A 23,048-nucleotide genomic window follows, 5' to 3' on the forward strand; every position below is an offset into this window, starting at 1 on the left:
AATATAGCGACGGAGTCGCTAAAATGCCAACACTGCGCAAGCTAGCGTCCACCGAACCGATGGGAAAAGTGGTCCGTTGCTATGTTACATTCTACCTTAATAAGATAAAAAAATATATATATATATTTATACTCTGAATTAGACATTAAGACATACAGATTATGAAAGCAAAGACATTGTTTTGTTAAAACCAGATGAAACCAAACAAACAGCGAAAAATCTAAATGTTGACAACCACCATATGGAAATTAGCCATAGCGACTTCCGACGGATTATGATAGAGTGCGTCACATATGTTAATGTTCATTTACAAAATAGATGACCAACTACACTTGTGTTATACCTAAATTCATCAGTGAAATTATGATATTCTCGTAATATAATTTTGTACAGTACAGTAGCCAGACAAACGATAGACTGTTTCTTGTGCGTCACATCCGGTGGAATATTCTAGCGGATTCTTCTGTTGGACTTTAAAAGCAGGCGCGCAGAGAAGCAGACTGAGATGCTTTTTACAGGTGAACCACTGAAACGTTATTGGGATGCAATAAACAACCACTTTGTACACATGAAGAAGTAATTATTACAGAAGAGATTCATTTAATACGATTGCTTAGTTCCATTGAAGCCGTGTCAATCATTTGCACTATTTCAGCATCATCTTTAGGTCCTTCCAGGTAAGTCATACAGTTTAAACTATCCTCAAATCAGTTTACATAGTGCGCAGAAAATCTATTGTTGACTTATATATATAATTATTATAAGCATTTCAGTCAATTCTATTTAGAAAGGCAATGGATTGTAGATTTTGTCCCCTAAATGTGTGACGCACTTTGTATAAAATAAATTGCAGCAACCATTTTGTTTTTGTATTTAGCAAATTATTATACTGTGAGAATGATGCGTTTAACGCCCGAGTTTACACATTTTAGGGGCAACCCTTACGAAAAAGATTTTAGTTTTGAAACTGTAGTAAATGTGCAGTAACTGCAGTCGACGGTGATATTTTGGACGCAGTAATTGCAGTTATACTGCAAAATTACTGCAGTAAAAAAAAAAACGTATGTAGGACGCAGTATTTGCACCATACTGCACTCTGACTGCAATCTTTTTTGTAAGGTTAGTAAGGAATTTATGTAGTTGCGCGTGGCCATTGTACTGAAGAAACTGCGTAGTGTGCGCACACAATAGAGATAGGTAGAGGTCTCAACTTGAATATAACACATTTTAGCATGGACATTGCCATTGAGGGCTTCAGCAATTTTATAGTCAACTGGATGGTGATTCCTATGGGTTGGGAGCTATCAGCCAGTAGACAGGTTTCCATCTACTCATGATTATTAGACAAAAGCAATGTTGCCCAAAAAAAATAATTGTAATGGATATAGGATAAATTATTTTTATTTAAAAAATTATTATCCCGTTTTCTCCCCAATTTCGTGGTATCCAATTGGTAGTTAGTCTTGTCTCATCCCTGCAACTCCCGTACGGACTCAGGAGAGGCGAAGGTCGAGAGCCGTGCGTCCTCCGAAACACAACCCAACCACGGCTCTCAACCTTCGCTTCTTGACACAATGCCCACTTAACCCGGAAGCCAGCCGGCAGAAACACCGTGCACCTGGCGACCGTGTCAGCGTGCACTGCGACCGGTCTGCCACAGGAGTCGCTAGTGCGTGATGGGAGAAGGACATTCCTGCCGGCCAAACCCTCCCCTAACCCGGACTACGCTGGTCCAATTGTGCGCCGCCCCATGGGTCTCCCGCGACAGTAGGATACATTTTCTAAAGATAAATATTTTTATCCGTTCGAGTGGATTTATTTTGTGAACATTTTTTTATTGCGACAAATAATGGAAACTGTTTTTCTAATACATGAGGGTTGCTGAATAATTTAGAAGTTACAAGAGGCACGTGATGTCACAAGAAAGCTCCACTCGACATTTAATTCTAAATGTCTTCTGCTTGCAAACTAAATTTTTCAACTATAAAAATAAAGTTTATTTGCAGGACAAGGATTGTCCTGACTTTCAACAATGTGTGCATTGCTTCACCTTGCTTTTCTGGTTGGCTGGCAAGTTTCACCATGGCACGGACTGGCGATACATTGGCACATGAGTATTATTAGAATGTCAAAAATTAGTAAATTATTGCATTTTATCCATGTGGGCTATCTGAGACATGAAACAGATAGGTTGGGAGGGCATACAAGCTGTCGCCAATTTTATTAATGCGCAATTTGCCTAAATGGGTCATGGAAACACTTCAACCACAACATTTTCATTTTACACAAAATATAATAGCATAGTATAAAGTTAGGCTACTGTAAGACAAATACACCACCACATTTCTCTCACATGTGGCCAAAACTCAACTAAAATTAAATATCCTGAAAAAGTTGGATCCACAGCCACAAATGGAGACGGCATGGGCAGCGACATTGAGGATGTCAGACACCATAATGCATTGAGACAAAGATGAGACCTCTATCCATCTCTATGGCGCACACCCACTGGCTCAACCAATAGGGTCAACCAATAGCATAGGTGAGCAGCACTGACTGCCTTGTAATCCATGGCATTGTAGCTAAATAATCCAGTACTTTTAAGTGTGTAGGATTTTGTAGTACATTTATCATGTAGTTAATGAACTAGAATTATTGCTTTTGAAATAGATGTTCCTTTGTCATTTTCAATCTTATATATGAGTGTATTTGACTAGACTAGATAATGCTGTTATAGTGTGCTACATGACTTCCAAGATATTGATGGGTGATTGAGGTACTGCAGGCATACAGTGTTCATTTATGCCTATCAGAGTCCATTCCGAGAATGATTAGAAGATTGCTCGGTCAATTATCAACTGCAGAGGATTAAACCAGTAGTGCTAATTGTTTTGTAGCATACCATAATTGACAAATAGACATGGTTTAAAACCTCAAGCTCTAAATAAGACATGATTTATGTGCGCCATTAGCTATTGTAGCAGTCATTTTTATGTTACTTGTTATGAAGTTGATAATGACATTAAGACTGATAGATGGCCTCATGAAAATAAAGTCATTGACGTTCAGTCAGTAAGGCATTCCTGGACACAGTATATACTGGATGATGGCCTTCCTTCAGTATGTAACCTAACTTGTATGGTGAGTCAAGGAATAAGGCAGTATAATATTGGTCTGAAACGCATGATTTGCTATTATGCTATTAAAGAAAAATAACAATTGAGTGTTATGTTTTGAGGTGACATTATTTGAATATACTGATTGTCCATCTTTCAATTAAACAATGGGCCGGAACCAGAAATAGTTTTAGGCTACTGGAATTCTTGCAGTTTAAAAAATGTATCCTGCCCAATGGGGCAACCTCAGAGCATTCTCAATTTGCCCAACTGCTCTTCATCATGCCCTGCCAATAGAACAACTTTTAATATCAATCCAACTCATGCAAAAGGCAAGTGGATGGGCCAGTTACCTGGATACAAGTCTAGTTGTGGACTGAAAATTATATTTTAATCTTTTTGTGAAGTATGCTTTTCAGTCCAGAACTAGGTTTAATCTGTTTCTGGGTAACATTCTCTAAATGTAGACTGTTTTCCAGCTGCTGTGCTGTGGGCAGACTGACGCAGAGAGAATCATGATTCTGCTGACTCCATCCTCTGGTAAGTGCTTATTGCTGGATGCCCCTGGACAAATGTGCATGACATGGTTGTGATTCTCTGTCAACACTAGAGCCAAGGCCTGGTAAGAATCATGCAAAACCGGTGTCGGTTTATTTTTTTCTCAACTTAGATCCGTTTTTTCTCTTGTACTTATACTAGCTTAGAGTTATATAGCAAGTTGTCAACTATTAAATTATAGAGTGGATGATACATAGTTACTCATCAGAATTAAATCTATAATCAAATGTTAATGCAGGTTGTATGTGATTAGGTAGAATATAATGCTACGATAATATCTTGTTTTTTTAAATGATTTTTCATCATTTTTGTAATAGAAAATTATTTCTCAGTTAAAGTGGGAGCATGACGTTTTTTTAAATGTACATATTCCATAATTTCCCAGTTTGTGAAATTTGCCCCCCATGCTCGTCTTAATAGGTAGACATCCTGGGCCTGTATTCACAGAGCGTCTCAGAGTAGGTCCCCCCCTGTCTTATTGCTTATGATCTAAAAGGCTAAACTGATCCTAGATCAGCACTTCTACTCTGAGACACTGTGAATATAAGCCCAGAAATATATAAACTTAAAAGTGTGAATGTATCTGGCTCTGGCTTGATACTTGGTGGAATTTATCAGTGGTGAGACAGTATTGACTGGCCGGATTAGGGATCAGACCTGGCGAATCCTTTCCATTGAGTTATGAAACACAAGCTGGCACATTTTTTTATTTTTCCGGAAGAGTCGCTAACTGGGTCAATATTTCAATATTTTTTAAATATTTGTTGACATTCTAGGCAAACAGACAAAGATTAGTGGCAGATACTGTAAATGTATCTGCTTATTGATTCGCCATAGTGTACTATTTGGGGTTTTCTGGTTAGGTTGTCGAAAGCCAAGTAATGTAAAATGTAAATCAGAAATGAGAAGCATGCTTGTCAAGTGAACTTCTTAAAAGTTGTTGTTGGCTTGTGCTATGTCTCATACACTGTTTTCTTTCAGATGAAGAGTCTCTTGAACTCGACTGGCTTTGGAATCACACGAAGTTCTGTGTGCAAAACAGAATAGTAGGAACATGACTTTAACCCTTTTTCACGTACAGACGTTAGTTTGTTAGACTATTTTAGTTTTAAAAAGGGTTTCTATGGTAACTTTTTATTTATGTTTATTTTATGTAGAGGTATATGGGTCTTTGTCGGCAGAGAATACTCTCTTGGCTACTTTTATCACCTCGGCTTATTAACTTCTGTGTGAAATCCAAACTCCATAGCGAAGCCACAGACACTCAAGAACAAAGATCCCTTTGTTTGCCTTCTTTGAAAACCCTCAGCATTGCAAGGACAAAAAACAGCCCTGGCCATAGTGAAGTATCTAGCGTCACTGGACCTTCCAGCTTTTTAAGTAAGATAACCTATCTATGATGCCTTTTAATGCTTCAAGATTCTGGCATCATTAATTCAATGAAAGTCAAATTAAATTGCCCTTACACTCTTCGATTACTTTAATAACCGTAATGGTGGAATTACACTGTATTACACTGATAGGAACTTTGATATAACAATACTTGGCTTTCACATAACAAATGTATAAGGAAATTATGTAATTACTATGAAATTTCCACAAAATACAAGCTATGAAAAAAAACCAGAACAAGCAAACTGCTATTGACCCTTTTTAAAAGCTACCCATCCATGTGAACATTGCTGTCATGTCCTTTGTCATTGTTCCAGGTCACTGTTTTGCCAGTCAACTAGCCTAATTAATCAACAGCCCAGTAGACTCATTATCTCTTATACTATTTGTGGACAGTCCCTTACTATAGTATAGTACCATGTGTGGACAGTCACTTACTCTCTCCCCACCAGCCTGTCTCAGCTATACATGCACTATATATTTGCTGAATAAGTATTCCGTGTGGCAACGACTGAGAATATTAACACTACCAAATGATGGTTACTGTACATACTGTGCCAGCCCCTATTCTGAAAAGTGGATTAGTCTATCGAATGGTGGGTCTCCAATAAACTTACATACTTCTTGGTAAGTGCTACTACTTTTTATTAGCTACATGAATCAATCTTGCATAGGTTTGTAAATAATGTACAATTTGTATATAAAAAATGAAGTTTCTTTGCAAATGTTCATTCTTTGATAACAAATACATTATTTAATACTGTGTAACAACTATATATATTTTTTGAAGCACAACCTAAACCACTTGTGAATTTTATTTAGGTTCTCGCCTATACTTGAAATCTGCTGGTTACTAGTACTACTGTAGGTTGGATGCTGTACAGTAGGTTGGGTGCATGAGGTTTGACTTTTTCCCTTTCATTTGCATTCATCTTTTTTCATATCTTGGTACAGCTTCTGATTCTGTCCTGGTATTGAGGGGCCACAAGTAGCAAGCCAAACACGTTAAAGCTGATAATTTGCAAAGAAAATATTGGTTAAAGGAATGATTATCTTTTGCGTGTTTGGTTTGTTTGACATATCCGTTTAAACAGGATTTACATACTGTACAGCAGTTTAGATATGGCCATCAGATATGATATGGTACTATCATATCTGTAGTGTTTTAGCTACAATCCTCTTAAGAGCAGCTAAGTGAATCTAACATAGACCACCAGCTAATAGCAATCACTGTCCTCACTGTTCTCAGGTTTCTTCCAGCGCACCAATAAGCTATTTCTAAGCGAGCAGGCCACGGGTGTCCAGCTCAAGGAGTTTGTACGCAAAAATGCAGCCAATGCTCTGTCTATGGCCAACATGCTCATGGGCATGGCCTCTATTCTCTGCAGCCTGAACGGGTGAGTGAACACAGCATACAGTATCTGATTTTCTTTGACAAAACCATACTATAGCTAGCATAGACAGTGGCAGTGTTATGTTATTATAGCATACATCTTTGTTATATCTGTGAGGCTTTTCTTCTTTGAATGTCCTGTTGACGGTTGACACAAGCGCATGTCCTTCCCCCAAAAAAAAGGCTGAGCTGTTGAGGGAAGACAGATGAACACAAGCAGCTTATCAAGGTCAGGTCGTCTGACCGTCGGCTCTAAAACATGCAGCACACATCAAACACCACCCTTAAAGCATTGGTGGTGTTAAATAATATACTGTTTCTGAAGTGTATATGGCATGAAAAGCCGTCAGTAGGTAGAAGATACCGTTTACGATATTCTGTCAACAAAGCTGCCCTAAAGGCAATTTTAAGATCCTACGTCGACTGCATGTCACTCCTGTGTCTAGGTATAGAATTAACCCTAATTGGTCTAGTCTTTGTAATAGTTTCAGGGTACGTAAGGTTTTCATTCATTGTTTCTGGAATTGGCCTTCCATAGAAAAATGTAGTCAGGGGTTCTACAGGAGATTGATAAAGTTTATTTGAATGCTCTCTCCAGCTGGGTGAAAAGTATTGTATACTGGGAACAAGAGATAAGGATTTAACACTTAACTACAAATGTATTCTTCTGCTGTGGCCATCTAATAAGGCTCCCTCAAGAAGTCAATGGGAACAAAGGATCATTGAATGAAATCCCAATGAGGCTTTCTCTACAGCATTGAAAAATAAGCCTTAACAGTTCTTTAAGATGTGGGACCCCTTTTTGAACTAACTTGGCCAAAACAAAGCCCACATTTAATTTCAGGACTGCCTGGCCTGGTGCGATTCCGTTACTTGAAAGTTCTCCTACTCTACAGTGCATTCGGGAAGTATTCAAGCCCCTTGACTGTTTCAAAATGTTGTTACGTTAGAGCCTTATTCTAAAATGGATTAAATACATTTCCCCCTCATCAATCTACACACAATACCCCATAATGACAAAGCAAAAAGTTTATTTTTATTTTGCTAAAGTATTACAAATAAAAAAACGATCACATTTACATAAGTATTCAGACCCTTTACTCACTACTTTGTTGAAGCACCTTTGGCAGCGATAAGTCTCGAGTCTTTTTGAGTATGACTCTACAAGCTTCGCACACCTGTATTTGGGGAGTTTCTCACGTTCTTCTCTGCAGATCCTCTCAAGCGCTGTTAGGTTGGATGGGGAGCGTTGCTGCACAGCTATTTTCAGGTCTCTCAAGAGATGTTCAATCGGCTTCAAGTCCGGGCTCTGGCTGGGCTACTCAAGAACATTCAGAGACTTGTACCGAAGTGTGCTTGGGGTCGTTGTCCTGTTGGAAGGTAAACCTTTGCCCCCAGTCTGAGGTCCTGAGCACTCTGGAGTGAAGATCTCTCTGTACTTTGCTTCGTTCATCTTTCCCTCGATCCTGACTAGTCTCTCAGTCCCTGCCGCTGAAGAACATCCCCACAGCATGATGCTGCCACTGCAATGCTTCACCGTAGCGATGGTGCCAGGTTTCCTCCAGACGTGACGCTTGGCATTCAGACCGAATAGTTCAATCTTGGTTTCATCAGATGAGAGAATCTTGTTTCTCATGGTCTGAGAGTCCTTAAGGTACCTTTTGGCAAACTCCAAGCGGGCTGTCATGAGCCTTTTACCAAGGAATGGCTTCCGCCTCGACACTCTACCTACCATAAAGGCTTGATTGGTGCAGTGCTGCAGATATGGTTGTCCTTCCGGAAGGTTCTCCCATCTCCACAGAGAAACTCTGGGGCTCTGTCAGTGACCATCGGGTTCTTGGTCACCTCCCTGACCAAGGCCCTTCTCCCCCGATTGCTTAGTTTGGCCAGGCAGCCAGGTCCTGAGTGCTCTGGAGCGAAGATCTCTGTACTTTGCAACGGTCATCTTTCCCTCGATCCTGACTAGTCTCCCAGTCCCTGCCGCTGAAAAATATCCCCACAGCATGATGCTGCCGCCGCCATGCTTCACCGTAGGGATGGTGCCAGGTTTCCTCCAGACGTGACGCTTGGCATTCAGGCCAAATCGTTCAATCTCCACAGAGGAACTCTGGAGCTCCAGAGTGACCATCGGGTTCTTGGTCACCTCCCTGACTAAGGCCCTTCTCCCCCGATTGCTAAGTTTGGCAGGGCGGCCAGCTCTAGGAAGAATCTTGGTGGTTCCAAACTTCTTCCATTTTATGAATGATGGAGGCCACTGTGTTCTTGGGGACCTTCAATGCTGCAGAATTGTTTTGGTACCCTTCCCCAGATCTGTGCCTCGACACAATCCTGTCTCGGAGTTCTACGGACAATTCCTTTGAGCTCATGGCTTGGTTTTTGCTCTGACATGCACTTTCAATTGTGGGCCCTTATATAGACAGGTGTGTGTCTTTCCAAATCATGTCCAAACAATTGAATTTACCACAGGTGGACTCTAATCAAGTTGTAGAAACACCTCAAGGATGATCAATGGAAACGGAATGCACCTGATCTGAATATCGAGTCTCATAGCTAAGGGTCTGAATAGTTAAGTAAGGTATTTCTCTTTTTTTTTTATATATAAATTAGCAAATTCTAAAACCTGTTTTCGCTTTGTCATTATGAGGTATTGTGTGTAGATTTATGAGGTGCAAAAAATATTTTATCCATTTTAGAATAAGGATGTAACGTAACAAAATGTGGGGAAAGTCAAGGGGCCTGAATACTTTCCGAATGCACTTTGTTGGCTTTTTTTACTCTTTACATACTTGACCTCTGTTATTGTGTAGTCTGGTGCTTGTATGTCTATGATCTGCATAAATCCATTTGAATTTGACAGCACCCCGTTTGACTTGAACAAAACCTTCCATACATATTTGGTCATTGTAGGAAATGGAAAATATACACTGAGCTATAATTTAATAGCTTACAAACAGGGTTGTCAAACTTTTAAAAAATCATTTCTGGATTTTTTTATATTGTAATAGAAAGAAAGAAAATCTCTAACATAAATTAGCGAGAAATGAATAATAAAATAGTTTGACCACACTGTAAGCTTTGAAATTATATGAAACTCAAATATTTATCTTTTCCAGTGATGAAGACATGGATGTGTCATGGTATTGGTGGTATGCAAAATGGGTCAACTTTGAGCACCTTTATCTCCTGTGTTTTAGCATTCAGGGGGAAAAGTCACTTAATGACCACTTCTTCCATGGACAAACATGTATGGAAAGTGTTTAAATCAAAAGTGATGCTGTCAAAAATGTAGTTTAAAAAAAATTGTTTTGTCTGTTCATCTTGTTTGTCTATTTTTGTATCTAAGTTATGCTCTTTATTCCCCTGCGTTTATAGTTTTTTTGCCTTGTTTTCTTGTATGATATTTGTGTGTTTTTCTTACTCTGTAAAAGCCACAAGTTAATCAAAAAATAAAAAGCAGCCCTTGGTGTGACTTTGCCTTAAGTACAGTGGTAATAAACAAGTAATCTATAGGTTACTGTGTCTTTACATTTGTATCATGTATTGTCATTTCTATATTGTAAAACTGCAACCCAACATTTGACCTTCCTTTTGCAGCCACCAACATGCAGCCTGCTGGCTGGTCCTGATTGGCTACCTGCTGGATTTGGCAGATGGGGCAGTTGCCAGGCGACTGGATGCATGCTCTCCACTAGGTGAGTGGAGTGGTGTCCATTACCTCTAGCCGGGGCTAAGCTTCAACTGAGACACTGATGATTCACTAGCCTGAAACATGTAGTTATGACAAGGACTATGAGAGGGTAAGACACCACAAACAGGATCAGGCTAGTGATGCACACAACCCAGCCATCTACTACTGGCGCTGGTCATTATAGCTGATGGATCAAATGGCCTAATGGGCAACGGTTACGACCTTAAAAGACAAATAAAAGGAGCCATGTATAATTCAGAAGATCATTTACCAACCTACAGTGCATTCGGAAAGTATTCAGACCCCTTGATTTTTTTGCCCCCACATTTTGTTACGTTACAGCCTTATTCTAAAATTAATTAAATACATTTGTCCCTCATCAATATGCACACAATACCCCATAAAGCGAAAACAGGTTTAGACATTTTTGCAAATGTATTAAAAAATAAAAACAGAAACCTTACATAAGTATTTAGACCATTTGAGACTCAAAATTGAGCTCAGGTGCATCCTGTTTCTATTGATCATCCTTGAGATGTTTCTACAACTTGATTTGAGTCCACCTGTGGTAAATTCAATTGAATGGACATCATTTGGAAAGGCACACACCTGTCACATAAGGTCCCACCGTTGACAGCCATGTCAGCAAAAACCAAACCATGAGGTCGAAGGAATTGTTCGTAGAGCTCCGAGACAGGATTGTGTCGAGGCACAGATCTGGGGAAGGGTACCAAAACAATTCTGCAGCATTGAAGGTCCCCAAGAACACTGGCCTTCCTCATTCTTAAATGGAAGAAGTTTGGAACCACCAAGATTCTTCCTAGAGCTGGCTGCCCTGCCAAACCTAGCAATCGGGGGAGAAGGGCCTTAGTCAGGGATGTGACCAAGAACCCGATGGTCACTCTGACAGAGCTCCAGAGTTCCTCTGTGGAGATGGAACTATTTGGCCTGAATGCCAAGCGTCACGTCTGGAGGAAACCTGGCACCATCCCTACGGTGAAGCATGGCGGCGGCAGCATCATGCTGAGGGGATGTTTTTCAGCGGAAGAGACTGGGAGACTAGTCAGGATCGAGGGAAAGATGACCGTTGCAAAGTACAGAGATCTTCGCTCCAGAGCACTCAGGACCTCAGACTGGGGCTAAGGTTTACTTTGAATAAGGCTGTAACGTAACAAACGTCAAGGGGTCTGAATACTTTCCAAATGCACTGTATATGCATATTTTAGAGGTAGAACCCAATCCGCATAAACAAAAAAGGTGCTATCCAGTCCCCATAGGAGAACCCTTAGAAGAACCTTTTTGGTTCCATGTTAAACTGTTGGGTTTAATCAGAGGGTTCTACATGGAACCCAAAATAGTTTTTTACCTGGAACCAAAAAGGGTTCTCCTATGGGACAGTAGGTTGCATACTGCAACAAGTTTGGTCCAAAGTTTGGTTACAAAACCACCATTAAAAACATTCTTGAATGTAAGGGAGAATCCAAAGGGAACTTAAGTGACAGCAAACCAAAGAAAAAAACGAATCTCATTGCAGTAAGTGTACTTGCTGTCATTTAGCTGTGCTGATCGGCTTCTATCTCTGTATGTAGTTCAGTAAATTATCTTCTCTGCATTGCACTGGTTCCATGTCTTTGTTGAATTCTGTCTGCCGTAGACTGTTGCGTATTATTAGGAAATAGCCTAGCTAATGATTCAATAAAAAAGTTAAGCAAACTCCTATTGTATACGACACAGCATATTCTCAAGTGATCACAACGGGATATGACGTAATAAAAAGGCACATACAGGTGGCTTTATACATAACGGCCTCCTGTGTGCAGATAGTCACGTCTACACTGCTATGGATCCCACGGCTGCCTGAAATAGCTCCCAGCAGGTGCACAACAATGCATCGTCACCCGGATATTTCAGGGGCTTTGTGTTCCATCAGTGTTTTTCTGCATGACTTTGCAGGTGGGTGTTGTTGTGCCCCCGTTTTTGTGTCAATTGAACTTTCCCTTTCCGACTAAGCAGTCTGATTCGGGGGGCTCATGCTCCAATTGTCTGTTTTATCCCAATGCTTTGGGCCCTCAACATATCTGAAATTGCTGAAATTGTTGACCCCTGTGCTGTGAAATTCCATCTCGTTCATTGGAGCTGGGGTCAGAATCACCTCCTGCTCGTTGCTCGGTGACAACATGCTCCCTGCTCTGGGGGGACAAACAGACTGTGGCATTTGGGAATGTTGTTTACAAAGGAAAGTGGCAGGCCTTATATGCTGACACCGACATTTCCACTACAGATGGACCCTTTTTACACAAACGCGCACACAGGAAAGGGAGAAGTAGACATAAACAAGATTAGATTAACTTGTTTTGTCTTATGTTAGCAGTGAACTAACCTCACAGCAGTAGCATGTAGACATTAATCTGTCATGTGAGACAAGTCATGAGACAAATGTATAACTAGTCACTTCCTGTCTTTCTCTCTGGTTCAGGTGCTAAACTGGATGATTTTGCAGATTTCACAACCTTTGGGATTGCAACATCATTGCTCCTGAGGACACATGCCTTAATGGACAACATCCTGTGCATGTGCTATGTCCTGTCTGTGTTTGTCCGCCTCTGCTTCTTCTCCAGCGGTAAGTGACGCAGAAAGAAAACGTGAAATGATGGCATGATCAATTTCAGTCTTCATGTATTTATCATTCAAAGTACAGTCTAGGCTGAATAAAGACTGAATAATGTCAGATTCAGTCTTCATTTAGGTCTTGTCTCTCTTTCTGTGGTTTTTCATCTCCAGGCATCCCCTTCATGTACCGTGGCCTGCCATGTATCTACTCTTCTGCCATCCTGGCCTGTCTCTCCCTGCTGACCGGAGGTAACATGGTGATCCTGCGTGTCACTGCTGTAGCCATGATCCTCTTCATGGTCAACCAGGGCTTCTACCCTCACGACAGGGTCCTGGAGTCACAGGCCTGGAAGAAGGTGGTCTACGCTGGAGGTAATACACCAGATGCGATGTTTCTTTATCTTGGTCCAGGGGACACAAAGGAGTACACTATTTAGTTTTTGCCCTAGCACTACACAACTGATTCAATTAATCAAAGGGTTGATGATGAGTTAATTAGTGGAATCATATGTGTAGTGCTAGCCTCGTACAACCAGCCTGATCTCGTAAGCATGCATAAATAATTTCCTGCACGGATCATTTATATAAGCTCGCAGGATCAGGCTGGTTATACGAGGCTAGTGTAGTGCTACGGGCAAAAACCGAATGGTTCACCCCTTTGGGTCCCCAGGACCAGGGTTAACAAACTGCACCAGTAGAATAGGTAGTAGAGAGGTATTGAATTAGCTCTTGAAAATTAGAATTCAAGTAAAAACAACAACAAAAAGCTGAGGCTGCACGTTCAAATCAACGGCCCTCTTCCGCCCTGTCCTGCCAACCCCTGGAAGCCTCTTCCCCAGAACAACTGTATCACGTTCTGCACTTTGTTACTTTACCTTTAGTTTATGTTTTTTTTACGTAGCTTCTGCTCACCTTCCCTCTTCACGTTTCTCACTACACAATCGTGAATTATTATTAGTCACTTTTTACGGGTGAAACATCCGAGCAGCATCTGCATGCCAACCATTTATGGGGAAAATGCATTTAGATATTTTGGAATTATGTACAGTGTTTTTGTGAACAACTTTTAAAGCAGATGTTATACTGTATCTTTTCAGTGTTTTATTTCAATCAAAGCACATATTTAGCTTAAATCTCATTAAAAAATGAGGTGGATGTTTTGGTCTTACTATGCTATTATATTCAGTTATGTAGAATACTAATGAATCATTATGTGATCTTGCAGATATTGATTCAGCTTTGATCTAACTTTATTAAATGAGCACTGTTCTCCATTCCAAGGTTATTATAGTTTTCTGTTTCTATATTAGATTTTTGATGGAAACATCTGTTTTTTGTTTTTTAAATGTATTCAGTTAAGTTTGATAATTTTCCGACTTGATTTACTAGTTTTTATTCAGTTTTAGTTTGATAAAAACATTTGTATTTTATATTATTCCGTTTTTGGTGTTATGGACAGAAAGTAGCCTGCATGGGAGGCTAGCAGCCATGTTTGCGTTGTAGATTCTAGTTCTTCCCTGTTAGCTAGTAGTCTCGGAAATCCCGGACCTAGAGCAACAGCACATGTTGGATTCTCTTGGACATTTCAACAACAACAAAAAGTCTGGGGAGGTTTTTCTTCAGACCGACAACTCTTCCAACAAATCCTGAGTTTGGGTAGGAGGGCCAAGCCTGAAAAATCAGACACTTTTTGTAGCTTGTAGAAAGACATCTCATAATGTCGCGATTTGAGAAAAGTTTTCAGGCAAAACCTTTGCAGTGGTTTTAGTGAAGGCAGAGGATGCAAACTAGCCACTTGCGAAATGCACTGATTAAAAATAACCTCTGATCTCCTTCTCGTTAGCTAGCTACTACGTTGTGTCCGGCAAGGATGTTGACGCTAGGCCGTGACATCAGGCAATTCAATAGAGATCATTACATGGACAACACATTTTTGCATGAACATTGCCATTGAGGGCTTCCACCCTCTTAAAGTAGTCAATTGGGTGGGACTTCCTATGGGTTAAGGAAGGATCACATAATTCCATTCAGGTCATCAGGAGGGATCAGACAATGAATTATACTTGTGAGCAAACATTCCATAACTTGAGGTGGCAGTAAATCGCCAACACATTTCCAGGTGGCCATATGCACCCTTTCAGTTTGTTTACCAACTCATAGAAGTATTAGAAAAAGAAAATGGACTACTTCAAAATGGAGATGGCCTCAATGGAGCTGTCCGTGCTCCCACAGACGCCATCTCGCCCGCCAGCCTCTGATGAATTGTCTGCTTTCAGAGCGCCTCAGAAAGAGTCTTGACTGGAAGCCTATGGCAGGAGCGGAAGATCTCTGCCCATCACCATCTAGCGCAACCCTTAGAACCTTTGCCTAAGTGTGCTGCATCCAGGAGCCAGTATTGTTTTTGTGTGCAACAAAGAGAACCCTCTGAATCAGAACTCGGTTAGCTTGTGCAATATGGAAATACACTGCCTATTCTTGCCAATTCACAGCTGCTTTTGTAAGAAGAGTTCGACACTTCAAAAACTGCCAGTGGCAAGCCAGCTCCCACAGAGATGGGTCCAACAATCTCCTCCAGTTCTCTATAGTAGTCATAGTGTTCTGCGTCAGTGCCATTGGTATAAAAAATATTGTGTTTTTACTTTTTACTGGGATAGTGTTCTGCACAATGACATACTGTACATCATTCTGCCTCTGATGGCAACTTTACTTTTTCTATTTGTACAGTGTACATCACGTTACAGGATGGCTAGCACGTTACGCTGGCTAGCTATTAGCATGAACGGTGATGTTTAGAAGCTGTGGCGATATGTTCCTACTACCTCGGGTTCTGGGAAGTTATTTCAGCATAATTAATTTTACCGACACAGTAAGATCCCACCTTGTCTAGCCTATTTTGTTTTATCGACAATTGGAAAGTTTACCTAAACGTTTTTTCTTTCCATCAGTCCTGTCATTTTTTTTTTTATCGACATGCACTTTATTCGCATAAAAAGGTTTGTTGGAAACCTGGTTAATTACAACAGGCAGTCAATTCAAGTGATCAGTCTGCTGCACATAGCGTACAATGTGTGTGGGCGGTAAATTAAATTGTTGTTTATAGTTACAACAGACAATGATTGTTTATGGTTACAACAATTTGGTGACGTTTCTACAGGAGACAAAGACATCCAATCATGTGTGGGTGAGTGAGAACAGGAGGAAGGGAAGCGGAGCAGAGGGAGCAATGGCTACATAAAAACAAATCATCTGTAAAGTAGAGAATCCCGCACATGTGCAGACGGTCCGGTTGTTTACCTATTGGGAAGTGGCATCCAGAGAATTTAGTCCACACAGCCACTCTGTAAAACAAAAAAACTTTGCTGGGATAGTTAATATAGCACATTTTAGATGTTTAAACATTTCTTCAAAAAATGGATGTTTGGTCCTGTGAAATCTATTGGAATGTTGATACCAGGGGCCTCATTTATAAACGTGAGTATATATACCCCAAAATGTGCGTGCGCCAGTTTTCCCACTTCTAAAAAGTGACCTTGATGTGAGAATGTCTTTAGACCATGTGTACGCATATCTTCTAGTGGTTGTAGTATTGTACTGCAAGTAGAACTAAGTCTTTTTTTTTGCAAATGGGGGATATTATGACGCTTATTCATAATCACAAGATGCAGCCATTTGCCGTTAGTGAGAAGAGCAAAAATATATATTGTTTTTATCTCAAATAATTAGATTTAGGAATCTATTTACTATTATTTAATTTTCATGACCATTGCAGAATAAATTCCTCACCTTTTCTAGCAATGATGGGTTCATATTTCTGAAGTAGCCATAAAACAAATGACTATGCGCATCTCTCATTTAATTGGGCCTATGTAAATAGGTTATGTTTCTCTGTATGTGATCCCAAAGGCAGCGCCGTTTTATTGCCTACAGACTAATTTACCAGGTGAACCTCGAGACAGTTGATATTTTACTTTGAAGTAGGCCTATGTATGCTACTGCTGTATGTCATTTCAATATGTTTTGAGTAGCTTAGACAATGTTTCAGAATTGAAATCAAACATTATGCTGACAGGTCCACAATAATTTGCCATTGTAGCCTATTTCTAACATAACTACTACTTCTAAATTGTTTCCAAATATACAATAAATCAAACAGAATGTGCGGACAGGCATTTGGTATAGGCAGCCCAGTGTAATACAAAATACTCAGAAGTAATTAAAATACGTATTTCAAATACATGTAACAGAAATACTGCCCATCTCTATAGGCAGCATGCATGTTTAATTTGAAAGAGTTACTGAAAAATATTCTGCCCACACCTCTACAGCAATGTGATCAAATATGCTATTGTTCATTTACAAACTGTTGTGACCTAATTCCAATAGTATCAAATGATACACCATAAAAGGTGGAGGGTGTTTTCTGGGCGGAGTTTGATGCTCGTCCACGTATGCACAGTTTTACGACAGGTAAACACAGGAAAAATGCATTTATGGCTTGCACCAAGTTTAGAAATCTATTTGTTGACATACATATTCTTTTCAGAAATGGCACACGCAGATATTTAGTATGAAATTTACACAATGGTTATAAATGAGGCCCCAGGGGCCTCATCAACCGTGCGTACATTTCTTACTAAATTATGACATTTGTGGAGATTCTAGGATTTGCGTGCACCACAAATGATTGGGATTTATCAAACTGTCGCGCGTAATATATACGCATGACTTCATTGATAAATCAGAGCCATACTATATTTGTGTGCTCGTGAACGAGCGTTACAACCCCGCCTGGGAAACACCCTCCATTCACCTTTTTATGGAAACAAAAACGCCCTCATTTGCTGTATGATTTGGAGATGTTGGTACTTGGCAATGTCTCTTAAAGAAATCGGAATAGCAAATTAGATCACATTTCTGTAGAGATGTGGGTAGAATGTTTTAATCTTTTGCAGTAACTTTTTCACCACAAAATGCATGCCACCTACAGCGAGTGCCAAATACTGCCCGTGCGTTCTGCAAGATTGATTTGTCAATTGAAGAATTTAAAAGTAAATGCTGCCTACCGCCCGCACGTCTATGCAAAATATTCTTGTTCAATATTTTGTTTGTCAATACATGATTGTGTTTCTATATCCTGCCTTGGTATACGCTATTATGTTGAGTTCCTATTGCACAGCAATACTAGCTACACATACTTACGTAGGTTACTGGTCTATTTACTTTCGAGCATGGTTGGCTATTGAATGAGCGATGGATAAATGGTAACGTAATATTGTTTAGAGGGAATAGACCAGTTATGTCAGAAAAGGAGCAACATGGCCTGCAATATGATTGTGATTTAGGCCTATATAGGCATAATAAAAGTCAAATAAATGTATTAGGCGACATGCTGCTATACGATCTTCTTATCAACGGCAAATGCATCCATTTTGTCATTAGTCTTAATTTTTAATGTTTTTATTAGCCTACCATTATTATAATTCCTGTGCAAACTTCCATCTCCCCAAAAATATCTAAATTTGCTTGCAATACAAAGATTTGCACACTTTCACGTCGAGTTCAACATTTCTAAATACCAACCTTTTTGGGTAAACTTGCGCAAGCAAAGTTGGCTTTTTATGCTCACGCACCTTTGATAAATGAGGCCGCAGGTACTTTAAACATGTGAGCAGTAATACAAATCCTCCATTCAGAATAAGTTCTTACTTAAAGGGAAATTCCACCCATTTTCAACATCTTCTGCACAATACCAATGTCTACATATGTGGGGGGGGGGGAATAAGTAAAAAAAGGACTACCCAATGACATCAAAGGTTTTTAAAGCACTGATTTTCAAACGCTATAACTCTAACCCACTATGACTTGGGGAGCAAGAAAATACCTTCCCTCTGGCTAGACACTCGTTGCAGGTTTTAAAAATCCTGTTATTTATTTGTATTTAAAAATGTAATCCTTCTGTTCTGTGAAGTTGCAAAGGAGCATTTTTTTAGGACTTTATCTTTTTAACCACAGCTCAATGCTGTAGAAACTCTGCTTTCACATATGTAGACACTGGTTTGGTGCTGGAGATAATGAATATGATTTTGAAAAGTGGTGGCATTTCCATTTAAATCGAAATTAAAGCTTTCTAAAATTGTTTCAGATCACAATAATCCAGCCATGAGAAAAGGTAGGCTATTCATTAGGTAGACTACTCATCTCATTTGTTTTTCCTGTTTTGTTTTGCAGGAGTTGTCATGGTGTTCTGTTCCTCTTTCTCTCCGGCATGTGTGTACTACCTGTTGTGGTCTGTCTCCTACATTTTGTTCCCAACATCTCTTTGGAGTTGCAAAGTGTAGTAGGAGTTAAAGGCCTTGCTCCAAACTCACACATGGCTTGTCAACAGGCCGTCCGGCGGGGTTAACTAAAGCTCCCAGACTGCTGCTGCTAGCTATCCACAGCGGATCGAAAAAGGACGTAAGAGGACGTTTTAATGTTTTTGTAAGATTTAACTGCCTTTTTCATCATGACCACTTGATGGATAATGTAATGTACCTTAGCCATTTTGTTTTTGATTAATACAGTGTTTGAATGTCTAGTTATGTTTTTACAATACAATGGCAGAATTGTACTGTACTGTCTTGTGTGTACTGTGTGCATAATTGTGCTTGAGATTACTCCAACTATTATGAAGTATTTTCAGTAATTAATAGTCATTTGAGACTTACTGTAAACATGGTAGATTCAAACTTATTGCATGCTCCCAATTTGTAATACATATTTAATTCAAAATATTTTATTTTCATCATATTGCAGATACAAAAGAAGTCCATTGTATAATCAAGCAATAAGGCCAGAGGAGGTGTGGTATATGGCCAATATACCATTGCTAAGATCTGTTCTTATGCACGATGCAACACAGAGTGCCTGGATACAGCCATTAGCCATGGTATATTGGCCATATACCACAAACCCGCAAGGTGCCTTATTGCTATTATAAACTGGTTACCAATGTAATTAGAAGAGTAAAAAGTAATTTTGTCATACCCGTGGAATACTTAAGTGATAATGTCCGAGAAGCCGGTGTTTGGAGGATATATTGGCACGGGCGTTAGACCCGAGACGAAGTCGTGGGGCCGGCAAACCATGCCAATATATCCTCAACACCAGCTTCGACGGCATTATCAATTTTATACAACGGGTTACCAACATATTCAAATAATGATTTACAGATTTTCATAAAATATATTTTGATGAATGTATTCATACCATTTAACCCTTCCACAAGATATAGTCCTGACACAAATCTAGTGTTGCTAACCAAGCCGGCTGGTCGTTCGTTCTATCGGTTCGGTTGCCAGAGACGCGACCCAGTCGTTCGTTCTAAATGTTTGATTGGCATACTGGCTGGCGACGTTCTTATCCCTTTCTTGCTAGCCAACTACGGCTAACTTAGTCAAGTCAAACAGTGCAGCCAGAATAACAACAAACTAGCTTCATTTTCATTTGTTTAAGGTGTTTTTTAGTGACATTTATTTGGTTGCATACAAAACAATGAGCTAATGATGAACGATTTCACCTGGCATAGAAAATGTGCTCCGATGAGCTAGCCAACAACACAGCTAACACAATCACTTCAAATTCGATCTGGAAAGACTGCAAACTAGCTGCACTTTGTTTCGTTTGACCTGTTTTCTATTGATATTTCTTCATATATCCATAAAAATTATGCTAATTCATTTCGACTGGCTGAGAAAAGCTGACTGCCTGTCTCATCCCGACACGTTCATTACTATGGGACAGCTGGAGATCGAATTTGAATATTGAAACAATGTTGCAAATTTCGGAGACAGACAGCAAGGTTTATACAAATCTCCGCTGTTGAAAACTAAATGTTAGTCTAAAAGAAATGTGAGAATGTCTAGATGCTTTTTGTAGTGGAGATCAAGTTTTTAACTTCCCTGTCTGGGCTGATGAGACGGTGGATTGCGCAGTCAGATGGAACAGAGCAGTCAGTGGTGGAAAAAGTACCCAATTTTCATACTTGAGTAAAAGTAAAGATACCTTTCGTAGAAAATGACTGAAGTGAAAGAGCACCTAGTAAAATACTACTTGAGTAAAAGTATTTGTGTTTAAATATACTTGAGTATCTAAAGTAAAAATCATATCAAATTGCTCATACATTTATTTTAATTTTACGGATAGCCAGGTGCACACTAACACTGACATAATTTACAAAAACAAACATGTGTGTTTAGTGTGTCTGCCAGATCAGAGGCAGTAGGGATTTTCTCTTGATAAGTGTATGAATTTGACCATTTTCCAGTCCTGCTAAGCATTCAAAATATAATGAGTACTTTTGAGTGTCAGGGAAATGGACTTTTCACTCCATACATTTATTTGATTTAGAAATGCAGTAAAGTAAAAGTTGTCCAATAGTAAAGTACAGATGCCCCCAAAAAACAACTTAAGTAGTACTTTTTAAGTATTTTTACTTAAGTACTTAACACCACTGGAACAGAGTAAATAGGCATTTTAATGTCAGATTTAGCAGGTGGTAACTTGTGGAATAGACACAGGCTGGAATGCGGTTTTAAACAATCAGCGTCCAGGATTAGACCCACCTGTTGTATAAGGTCTGATATACCATGGCTTTCAGCATTTAGGGCTCAAACCACCCAGTTTGTTTTTTAAATGATGGTAGACACTCTGGTTCATATCTTCTGTTCTACTTAACTCTACCACAGTGATTGTACATAATACATTGTGTGTGCATATGGGATTGTTAAATATTGTTTTTTTTATTTTAACTTCAAAAACCAAGTTTGTTTTTGAGCATCAAACTGCATTCTTTAATCTAAATTTGGGAAAAAATGATCCTCCTACCATTGCGACGAGAGATTTAGTTTCATTTCATTGGAGGCAAAATGTACTAGTGCTTACGTTCCCACCAGATATTTGAATCACTAGAATTACAGTACTATTTTAAAAAGATGTCATGGGCTAGCCATGGTGAATACAATATTGAGCATTCATATAAGATAACTGGTTCTAGTGTTTAACTCAAAACACATGAGCAGATTTCATTCTAAGTAAGAGTTTGACATCTTTCCATTTGATTTACACGAGTGGTTCCATTTAATCTCCTGTGAACGTAGCTTTTTATTTGGTATTTGTGCACCTCTGCTTCTGTTTTAGGAGGCTTTGCACTTTCAGTAGTACCAAAAAAATTGCTTTTTACCCAAGGTATATTGATGAATGTATTTTTTTTTTTTTTTCATAACACTAGTGCCGGCCCGAACTGTGCTGGCTTGGATCATTTTCATTCCTGCTGTCCTTTCCAGCACTGTTCCAGTAACTATGGTTTATGTGTCACTAGTCCTGCACAGCTCATCTCGGCTTGGTTCGGCTCAGTAGTGTGAAAAAGTTTTGCGGTTACTTTTAAGCGTGAGTCATGACAAATGTTATCTAGATATTCCTGTTCTTGATCCAGTCGGTCAAGCAAGGACTTATTCCATTTCCGCATGACTGGGTGTGTTATGAAAATGGCGGTTTGTGCCTCTCTTTAGGATTTTAGATGTGTGTGAGTGATGGAGACAATGTGACGAGTTTGTTTTGAAATGTCTTGAGACTGACAACAGCAACTCTACAGTACAACTATAAATGTCACCTCCACGTGGTCCAAACTGCTGGTTTGTTAACATCATGGTCAATGACAAGCAATTTTATGAACAAAATCAACAGTGTAGAGGGAGTGAAGTACACTTAAAGGCCAATTGTACGTAGCATGATCAGTGACTTCAAGACTTCAACTGTATGACCACAATACATGCCTCATTACTACAGTTCAATGCACAAGAGTGATACTCACCCAATTATAAACCAGTAAACGTCTTATGAAGATCTGTATTTTTTATTCTGTACCTTTGACAATAAAAAGTGGTGATTTATAATGACTTGCCTGGTTTCATGACATCAAGAACGCTTATTATATCTGTACAATTTCAAAGATAATTCCCTACTGATGGACCAAACATGTGAGGAGGGATTGTGACGTGACAATAACATTAGTAGAAGATTTTTCTTCCTGGCATCCATTTTGTGCTGAAAGTCTCACTCATCCAAAAATCCCCAGTGTGGTTCTACAACATTTGTGCAATCTTACAATAAGGCTAGAGGTTGCATTCGCCATACAATACTTACACACCCTTATGTTAAATCATTTACAACATTTCATCTGTTTAATAAAATCTCTCTCTGGATGTTGATACCACAGTACAGTACACATGAACCTAGAATCAACTACAGCCAT

The 23,048-nt window shown here is 39.5% G+C and overlaps 1 protein-coding gene across 8 annotated transcripts; it reads left to right on the plus strand.

The window, feature by feature from the left end:
- The first annotated feature begins 384 nt into the window (after positions 1-384).
- LOC139542365 (transmembrane protein 269-like) lies at positions 385-22,692 on the plus strand. 8 transcript variants are annotated; one of them, XM_071347698.1, is made up of 9 exons: positions 385-518; positions 656-677; positions 3,596-3,656; positions 6,316-6,463; positions 10,054-10,151; positions 12,624-12,767; positions 12,929-13,129; positions 18,900-18,926; positions 19,143-22,692. In XM_071347698.1, exons 3-9 carry the CDS (start codon positions 3,632-3,634, stop codon positions 19,313-19,315), a joined length of 816 nt encoding a protein of 271 aa, XP_071203799.1. In that variant the 5' UTR covers positions 385-518; positions 656-677; positions 3,596-3,631; the 3' UTR covers positions 19,316-22,692. The 8 variants fall into 8 exon arrangements, with proteins under 8 accessions (XP_071203799.1, XP_071203807.1, XP_071203803.1 ...); XM_071347706.1 differs by adding an exon at positions 4,656-4,720 and having other exon boundaries at positions 422-677; XM_071347704.1 differs by having other exon boundaries at positions 459-518; positions 4,656-6,463.
- The last annotated feature ends 356 nt before the right edge of the window (positions 22,693-23,048 follow it).

The sequence above is a fragment of the Salvelinus alpinus genome, chromosome 17 (assembly GCF_045679555.1).
Source record: "Salvelinus alpinus chromosome 17, SLU_Salpinus.1, whole genome shotgun sequence".
Classification (NCBI taxonomy): Eukaryota; Metazoa; Chordata; class Actinopteri; order Salmoniformes; family Salmonidae; genus Salvelinus; species Salvelinus alpinus.

Excerpts from the sequence above, each read along its gene's own strand:
- LOC139542365 (XM_071347698.1), top strand. The coding sequence starts at position 3,632 with ATGATTCTGCTGACTCCATCCTCTG. Across the intron at positions 3,657-6,315 it reads TCTGCTGACTCCATCCTCTG|GTTTCTTCCAGCGCACCAAT; the intron begins GTAAGTGCTTAT and ends CACTGTTCTCAG. Across the intron at positions 13,130-18,899 it reads GAAGGTGGTCTACGCTGGAG|ATCACAATAATCCAGCCATG; the intron begins GTAATACACCAG and ends AAATTGTTTCAG.